Source organism: Rhyacophila brunnea, unplaced genomic scaffold (genome assembly GCF_057557595.1).
Source record: "Rhyacophila brunnea isolate RB1 unplaced genomic scaffold, BYU_Rbru_1.0 scaffold_115, whole genome shotgun sequence".
In the NCBI taxonomy this organism is placed as follows: Eukaryota; Metazoa; Arthropoda; class Insecta; order Trichoptera; family Rhyacophilidae; genus Rhyacophila; species Rhyacophila brunnea.
This window is the reverse complement of record NW_028232769.1, coordinates 869,090-878,024: the sequence shown is the minus strand read 5'-3', so window position 1 is coordinate 878,024 and position 8,935 is coordinate 869,090. Positions and strand designations below refer to the sequence as shown.

Sequence of the window (8,935 nt, the reverse complement as noted above, 5' to 3'; positions counted from 1 at the left end):
GAGAAAAACCCTTGAATTAATAGGTCTCGAAAGAAGGAGGGGCATTGAAGAAGACTTTGGAGAGGAGAAGATAGCCGAAAGTATAAATACGCTGTGTATACAGAGAATCAAGCAAGCTGTGCCTTAGAACAAAAACTAAAATTCAACTATAAATCTAGCCCTTAAATAAAAAATACTTTTATTTCATGAATAAGATACAATATTATGAAGTTACTTAGAATTTCTTTGAATCTAAAAATAGTTTAGGATGTAGCGGCTAGTATTAACAATAATTTATATTATTTCATGAATAACGTAAAATATTATGAAGCACTTATAATTTCTTCGAATCTAATAGTAGTATAGGATGTCTGACCTTTATTAGCAAAAAATAAAATATAGGCTTTGTGAATTTACCTATAATTTCCCTGATTTCAAAAATAATCCAAGATATTTGTTTTATTATTAGAATTTGTAAATATATAAAATATAATATGATTAGTATCATAGATTTAAGATAATAAACAAGATTAATTGAATTTAAAGCAATTTAAGCTTAATTTTAAAAATTGAATTTACAAAATTAGCATAATTCAATATAAAAAGAATATAAGAATTATTTAGACATATTAAAAATATCATTCTGAATTATCCATAATAATTTTTAAATTGGCCTATAAATACTAAAATTTGTATAAGGAAAGAATCTTTCAATCATCCCAATTTAATATTATTCAATCGAATGATCAAATAAATTTCAAATATATCAATCACCATATCTCCCTCCAAAAAAAGCCGCCATCCACATCTATAAATAGGATCGATCTACAACCCATAATGACACAAGAAACCCAAAATGAACCCAAACGCGAGTTTCTTTTAGAACAAACTGAAGATCGGTTTGTTCTTTTTCCAATCAAGTATCCCGATATATGGAAGATGTACAAGAAAGCACAGGCTTGTAACTGGTCAGCCGAAGAGGTCGATTTAAGTAAAGATAAAGAGCAATGGTTGCAGCTAAAAGAAGATGAACAATATTTTATTAAACATGTTCTTGCATTTTTTGCAGCTAGTGACGGTATTGTTAATGAAAACTTATTGGAAAGATTTGCAGCAGAAGTGCAAGTTCCTGAAGCAAGATGTTTTTATGGATTCCAAATTGCAATTGAAAATGTCCATGCAGAAATGTATAGCCTTTTGATTGAGACTTTGGTTCAAGATAGTGTTGAAAAAACCAGATTATTTAATGCCATTCATACCATTCCATGTGTAAGAAAAAAAGCTCATTGGGCTTTGAAGTGGATAACAGATGGTGAAAGTAGCTTTTCTAAACGTTTATTGGCATTTGCTTGTGTCGAAGGAATTTTCTTTTCCGGTGCGTTTGCTTCAATATTCTGGTTAAAAAAGAGAGGAACGATGAACGGTCTTTGTTTCTCAAATGAATTGATTTCAAGAGATGAAGGCCTTCATTGTCAATTCGCTTGTTTATTATATAGTAAATGTGCTAATAAATTACCAAAAGATGAGGTATACGGAATTGTTAAAGATGCGGTTGAAATTGAAAAGGAATTTCTGACTGATAGTTTACCTGTAAATCTAATTGGAATGAATTGTAAGTTAATGTGTGAGTACATAGAATTTGTGGCCGACGTTCTTATTGATCTTCTTGGTTACGATAAAATTTATGGTACTAAAAATCCATTCGACTTTATGGAAAATATTAGTCTAAGAGGAAAAACGAACTTTTTCGAAAAAAGAGTTGCTGAATACCAAAAACCTTATATCGGTGTTCAGGAACAAAATGACCAGACCTTTAGAATCGATGACGACTTCTAATAAATACAAATATCAATATAAAAAAGCTCTATTAACGTTTATTTTTTTATCAGAATTATATATTATTAGCAAACCCTTCTTTTTAAAATTAATATTACTATTCTAAAACATTTGGCCCTTCTTTCAAAATTATTAATTACTATGCTCAAGATTTAACCCTTCTTTTTAAAATGAATATTACTCTTCTAAAGCTTTGGCCCTTCTTTCAAAATTATTAATTACTATTCTGAAGACTTAACCCTTCTTTTTAAAATTAATATTACTCTTCACAAGCTTTGGCCCTTCTTTCAAAATATTTATTTATATTTTAAGACTTAACCCTTCTTTTTAAATTAATATTACTCTTTTATTGCTTTAGCCCTTCTTTCAAAATATTTATTTCTATTTTAAGACTTAACCCTTCTTATCAAAATTAATATTACTCTTCTAAAGCTTTGGCTCTTCCTTCAAAATTATTAATTACCATTTGGAGATTTAACCCTTCTTTTTAAAATCATATTACTCTTCTAAAGCTTTGGCCCTTTTTTCAAAATATTTATTTCTATTTTAAGACTTAACCCTTCTTATCAAAATTAATATTACTCTTCTAAAGCTTTGGCTCTTCCTTCAAAATTATTAATTACCATTTGGAGATTTAACCCTTCTTTTATAAATGAATATTACTATTCTAAAGCTTTGGCCCTTCTTTCAAAATATTTATTTCTATGCTGAAGATTTAACCCCTCCTTTTAAAATGAATATTATTGTTCAAAGCTAAAGCAATTTGTATCAAGTTTATGTATTTTAATTTAGCAACTTTTTTATCAAATAAACTTTTTAGTATGATTCATATTTCAATTTATGGCAGTAGCCTTAATTTTATGCTGTAAAACAGTTATGTTTGTAAAGCCCCTATAAACCTTTATTTATAATTTTATAATAACAAAACAGTTTCATTTATAATTTATAAATCTAAAAGTCACAAGTATATGCTATAAAATTATATAAAGGATACTTATTTATTCTGAATAAAAAAAGGAAATATTTGGATTTATACCTGTGATTTTTTTGCAATAAATATGCTAATCGGTCAATAAAATCCTAATTCTAAAGTAAATTTTGATTTGATTTTTCAGAAACACGTTAAATTTTATAATATGCTTGACAATTAACTAGATAAAAAATGATTTTTTTATTATTAATTTGCAAAGTAATTTTATCATCAGATCTAACAATATCCTCATCCAAAAAAGAAATCGTTCCTTTAAACTACAAAGAATACAGACTATCCGGCGACTTAAAATCACCAACATTTAGTATAAAGCCGCATGATCTAATTCTAGGAGACGAAGATCACATCACATTTTTACGAAATTCAAATCTTAAAGGATACAAATTATATGTCCACAGCATACCATTATGTCTATCACCTGGTGGATCTTTAGAAGCATGTAGCGGACCAGAAGATGAGTACACTTTGTGGAGACTGAATAATCGTGGCAGAGGTATAACCATTTGTACGCAAAAACTAGTCGGTGAAAATTTAATGGACACTACCAATTTCTGTTTAACTGCACAAAAAAGCAATTGTTTAAAAATTTTATCGTATTTGTGTGTTGATTTGATGGTTACACCATTAAACGAAGATTCAGAAAAACAGTTATTTTTGATCGAAGATATTTTTGAATAAAATTTATTTGTTGGATGTTTTCTTATTCAATTGTCATTGTTATCTCATTATTAGTGCATTTGATAACAGTGTTTTACTAAGATAAATATTTTTAAATGGATAGAACTTGCCAACTAATTTATAAAATGTGTTTTGGATTTTTCGTATATTTAGTGTGTGTTTGTATGTATACTTCACCTAAGAACGTCGATATTCCAGAAAAAACTCTTATTGTAACACCGATTAACAGTTTAAAGCAGTACATGAAGCTAGTCGAGAATCCCGATAAATTCGAAATTGTAATGAAAGAAAATGCTGGAAAAGAACTTACAGATGTAGATGAAAAAGATACTGTTTTATTTGCAAGAGAACCTGGATGTAACGGATACTCAATCTATTTAAACGGAAAGAAAATTTGTTTTAATCATAAAGAAGAAAAATTAGCACTATGCAAAGATGCTAAAGAAGATTTTATGCTATGGGATGTACAAAATGTAGACGGTGGATTGACAATATGTACAATACAACCTTACAATTTTCTCGTAGTTAACTACAATTACGAGTACTGCATGACAATAAGTAATGACCAAAATGTAGACAAAGATTTTATAGTAAAGGCTGAATATTCACGATTCGGGCACGTTAACCAGTTATTTGATATTTATGATAAGGAAACTAAAAAAATATTAAAGGTATCAGCTGTTTAAAACCAATATATTTTGTGTATATTTTATGGTGATAGGACACCTATGTTTTATAAATAATAAATTAAGTATGTGCAGTAATTAATAATATAAATACGATGCTAAAAATAATATGCTATCAGATTTTTATTTTATATTAAGTGTCTGCCAATGTTTATATGTATGCGAAGAAAGTAGCTACGACTTTGATGGCCACGGTGGTGCATCAACAGTCATTATCTCGCCGTATGATTTGGAAGATTATCATCTAACATACTCTTTGATAAATACCGGCGGCTTTTTATTTAAGAAAACAACTCAGTTTTCTAATAGAAATGAGTTGGTGATGTTTGAACATGTGCAAGGACCTGGTGGGTATAAAATGAAAGTGGGTTCACATTATTTTTGTTATGATGGTACTGATACCCCTATCATATGCACAAATCGCGTGAGACAGAGTTTGTGGTCTACTATAAGTGTTCCAGATGGTGTGGCTATATGTACATCTAGGCCTTATTCTAATTTTAACTTTTTAATTGAAAGAAATTATTGTCTTACGATCGATAAAGGTACAAATATTAATTATGCGAAAATGTTGGATAGTTTTCCTGCTACTATAAAATACAAACAGGTTAATTATGAAAATCAAGAGTTTATTCTGAGTGAAAGACATGGATTTTAAAGATTTTATTGAGCAGAGTTGACTATAAAAATGGCAATTTCAACGCTTTTCTATTTCAAAAATAGAATATAAAATAAATAGAACTTTAGAAAAAAATTTATAAGAATGACATTTTTTTGTGATCTATAAACATTGTATGATAGGTTACTTTTATATATTTTCAATCTGAACTTACAACAATGATATGAAATGTGAAACGAAAAAACATTAGTGTTGTTCAATTTGTAAAAAAGTAATATAAAAATTTTATGATGGAACATTCATTTAATATCCAATTTAAAATACAAATTTTTATTTATTATTACTTATTAAAACTGCATGATTAAAGTCAATAAGATTAGAGGTATTGACTACGCTAATCGGGCTTACGCTATTATGAAACATCTCTATCATACCAATACTGGCTTTGATATCCAACATTTGCGTTTTTAAATAGAGTCAAAACGTTGCTATGCCAGAATCAAGTGTATGTTTTAATCTAAATTTTTTTACAGTGGATCTGTCTAACAGTGTTTGCTGTATACCTTGCATCTATGAAGCATTTATTAAAAGTTTGTCAATTCATCAATGTCTTTGCCTGTAGAGGTTTTGAACCTTCAAATTTTAATGAAGATTCTAGTTCGAATAGTTAAAACACTCAACCATCAGGATTTGATAGGATTGAATTAAGCGATTGAACTAATAGTTTTAAAAAGAGAAGAAGGTACAGATATGATTATATATGATGTGCTTATAGGAATTCAATCACGTTATGTTTGAACAGAATATATAAAACTACATTGTAGAACTTTAACCATACAATAAATATTTAATCCATACATATAACAAATAGAATCTTATTATCATGAAAATATTTTTGCCAATAAACGATCAGGTATTTTACTTAAGTATTTGTCAAACAATTTCTTGAAACAAAATTGATTTGAAATATTTGAATTGTGTTTCTATGCTTATAGAATAAAGTATTAAACTTATAAATTATTTTACATGCATTGCGAAAAATTGTTTAAATTTATGGATTAATCGTATATTTTGGTGATTCCAGTGCTGTTTTTTACTTTTTCAATTATATTTTAGAAATATGGGGCATCGAACAAATTTATATACTATTACATATGTTTTTAATGTGATTAATATAGCAAGAATGAGCAAAAAAAAGATTTCATCTCTACTTTGATACATATGGTGGTGTTTGTAATACCTTTTTTTGTAATCATATATTTTAGATGGTTTTTACTGTATCTTTCTTTGCACCATCTATGCTTTTTAAATTAGTATTTATATCATTATGCATTTAAAAAGAACTTTCCAAACGCACTTTTTTTAGGCTAATTCAAGGGGCTTTCTTTCAATCAATTTATGATTGCTATTGATGTTAGTGATGAATTATTTATTTATGCTTACACAATATCCACATCTGGACATGTATTTAATTTTAAGGCACCCAAAAATTATTTATTTTTCAAAAATTTGTCAGTTTCTTTGGATATAAAATGATTAAATGATCTTAGAAATTAATTAAACAATTTTCAGATTTGGTTGCTTCAATTAGTTTTGGTTAAAAAATATAATTCTTAGAATTTCTATCTGAAGAATATTAAAGCAACTTAGTTTTCTGATATTCTTTTTTAATATGTTGCTAATTTATAAATAAAAACATATCATCTTTATTTTAGAATAAAACAATCTTTTTGGCTTAGTATAAATAATAAATTTCTATGTAATGCTTAGTATTAGCAATGATTTGCTTTCGTTTCGTGTCTTGAGTCATTTACAATTAAATATATGCATATATGGAAAAAACGGTTTGTGATTATAGTATTTTTTTTATTTATAGAAATAAAAATAAACTATGAAAAAATTTAGAAAAAAAAGTTTATGTTAATTATTTTTTTGCATAAACTAAAAAAAAATTTTTTTAATAAATTTATAGTTCTAATTCGTGATTTTTTCCCTATGAAATTGAGTTTTTTAAGAATAATAGAATCTTCTTTATATCAAATAATTATGCAGGGTAAGGTGATTTATTATATTATTGATCCAGCTTCAAAACCGTGAGGTATGATAAGGTTCCTAAATGTAGTAACAAATTTGTAAAATGTTTTAGTCTGTAAACAATTAAATTTGTGTTTTTAGTTATTTTCATTATATTTTTTGAATTTCTTAATGATAAACTTGTCGCAAACCATAAAAAATAGAGTTTTTAGTTATTTTATTACAATTTTATAGCAGCTTATATTGATAATCTTGCCGTAAATCATAATAAAATAAATTTTTTAGTATTTGATCACGCAATTTTATATTTATGTGTGTGTGCTAATGTCTGTAAACAATTTAAATTGGGGTTTTTAGTTATTTTCATAAAAATTTTCATTTACTTTAACGCTTTCTTACCATAAACTATTTAAATCCCTATTTTTTTTGTTATTTATCTTGTAATTTTAAATTAAACTTTTATTTTTTATATACTGGCTTTAAATCATATAAATTGAGAGCTATTAATATTTTGTGGAATTCAAAGTTTATAGTAGCGAGTTTTTCACTTTAAACCATGCAAAGTATAGTCTGATAGTTTAATACTTAGATAAATATGTCAATTAAATTGTAAAATACCATGGGTATTTTTAATTGAAAAATTATTTACCCAAAAGTTAGATCCTTGCAAGTGTATATATTAAGAAATATTTATATGATTTACGATTTTATGCTATATAAGATGATTGATACTCCAAAATATTATTTATACATACATAATAAATGCTAAAAGAATTTAATTATCTAATGTACATAACAAGAAAACAAATATAATTTATACTTATGGTGTTTATTTATACTGTTTATCTACATAATATTTTTACACTGAAAAAACAAATGATAGATCAAGCAAGCATTTTTCCATATTTTTTCGCTTAAGAATGTCTCTCAATATACTAAAATATCTCAAAAATGAATCTTTTGAAAACATGAATATAATTTCATATAAATCCAGATCGAAAATTTCATTTTCAATTAAAAGAGGAAATATTTCAACTTGACAGGTCTCTTTCGAACTGTTCTTTGCACCAAAACTATATTTAGAGTATAGTTTATCTTTTCTTGTCATCATCCCATCCAAATCAATTATATAATCGGGATTTTTTACCATTAATTCATCTGTTATTGCTGTTAAAATTTGTGAACTAATCATTTTTTTAGAACAGCCTGGATTAAAATAATCTATACTTATAAAAGGATGCTCTGTCAACATCTTCTTAAATAGAATGCAGATATCGGTTTGGTGATCTGGATTATTGATATTTTTTTGTACAACACCACTGGTCATCATTTCATATATAATTTTCTTCATAATTTCCAAATCTAATTGTTTTGAAATTATATCGGTCCAATATTTTAAGAGGGTTTTAGGCTTTTTATACTTATTGATTTCTATTTTGTTTAATATTTCAAGGTTTACGTTACCAGCGTTCATCATGTTCATGTTTTTTAAAATTAAACTAAAAAGTGAAAGAGTCGAATTATAGAAATTTGATTGCTCTGGGTTATAATCTACATCTAAGTTATCAAAAATTGTGTTGATATTACAAACGAATGTATTCAAATAATCCTTACCTCTAAAATAATCAACTAAAATTGCATTTTTTATAGAGAATAAATGCGATAAGGCAAGTTGTGCAATTTCACTTTGTTTTCCAGGACTAAATGAATATTCCACAAGAAAATCAATGAGATAAGATTCATTCCCAATATATGTATATAGAATTTGTTCATTTTCAAGAATCGATTCTGATAAAACAAGAGCAATCTGCAAAGCCATGGGATCATTCTTTTTAAAGAGAAAGTTAAGTATCACTGAAATTCCTTTTTCTTGTTTGACACTGTCTGGAAAAATCGAAAGACAATTGGCGAAAAATTCATATATAGCAATTCGGTGAATACAACTTGTCTCGCTCAAGGACAAGAATGAATGCGCTATGCTGTTAGTAATGAAGTGATCTAGACATTTATAATTTATCTTTTCCTTCTGTTCATATAATAAACACTCATATAGAACGTTTATGTTTTCAACTGTGTTTTTATCCTCTCGTATCTCTAGCCATGCTTGTAAAT

General features: G+C 26.8%; 1 protein-coding gene across 1 annotated transcript; it reads left to right on the top strand.

The window, feature by feature from the left end:
• The first annotated feature begins 908 nt into the window (after positions 1-908).
• Positions 909-1,815, top strand: LOC147078229 (ribonucleoside-diphosphate reductase subunit M2 B-like). Its single transcript, XM_085960561.1, has one exon. It carries the CDS (start codon positions 919-921, stop codon positions 1,813-1,815), a length of 897 nt encoding a protein of 298 aa, XP_085816687.1. The 5' UTR covers positions 909-918.
• Positions 1,816-8,935: the final 7,120 nt, after the last annotated feature.

Excerpts from the sequence above, each read along its gene's own strand:
- LOC147078229 (XM_085960561.1), top strand. The coding sequence starts at position 919 with ATGTACAAGAAAGCACAGGCTTGTAACTGGTCAGCCGAAGAGGTCGAT.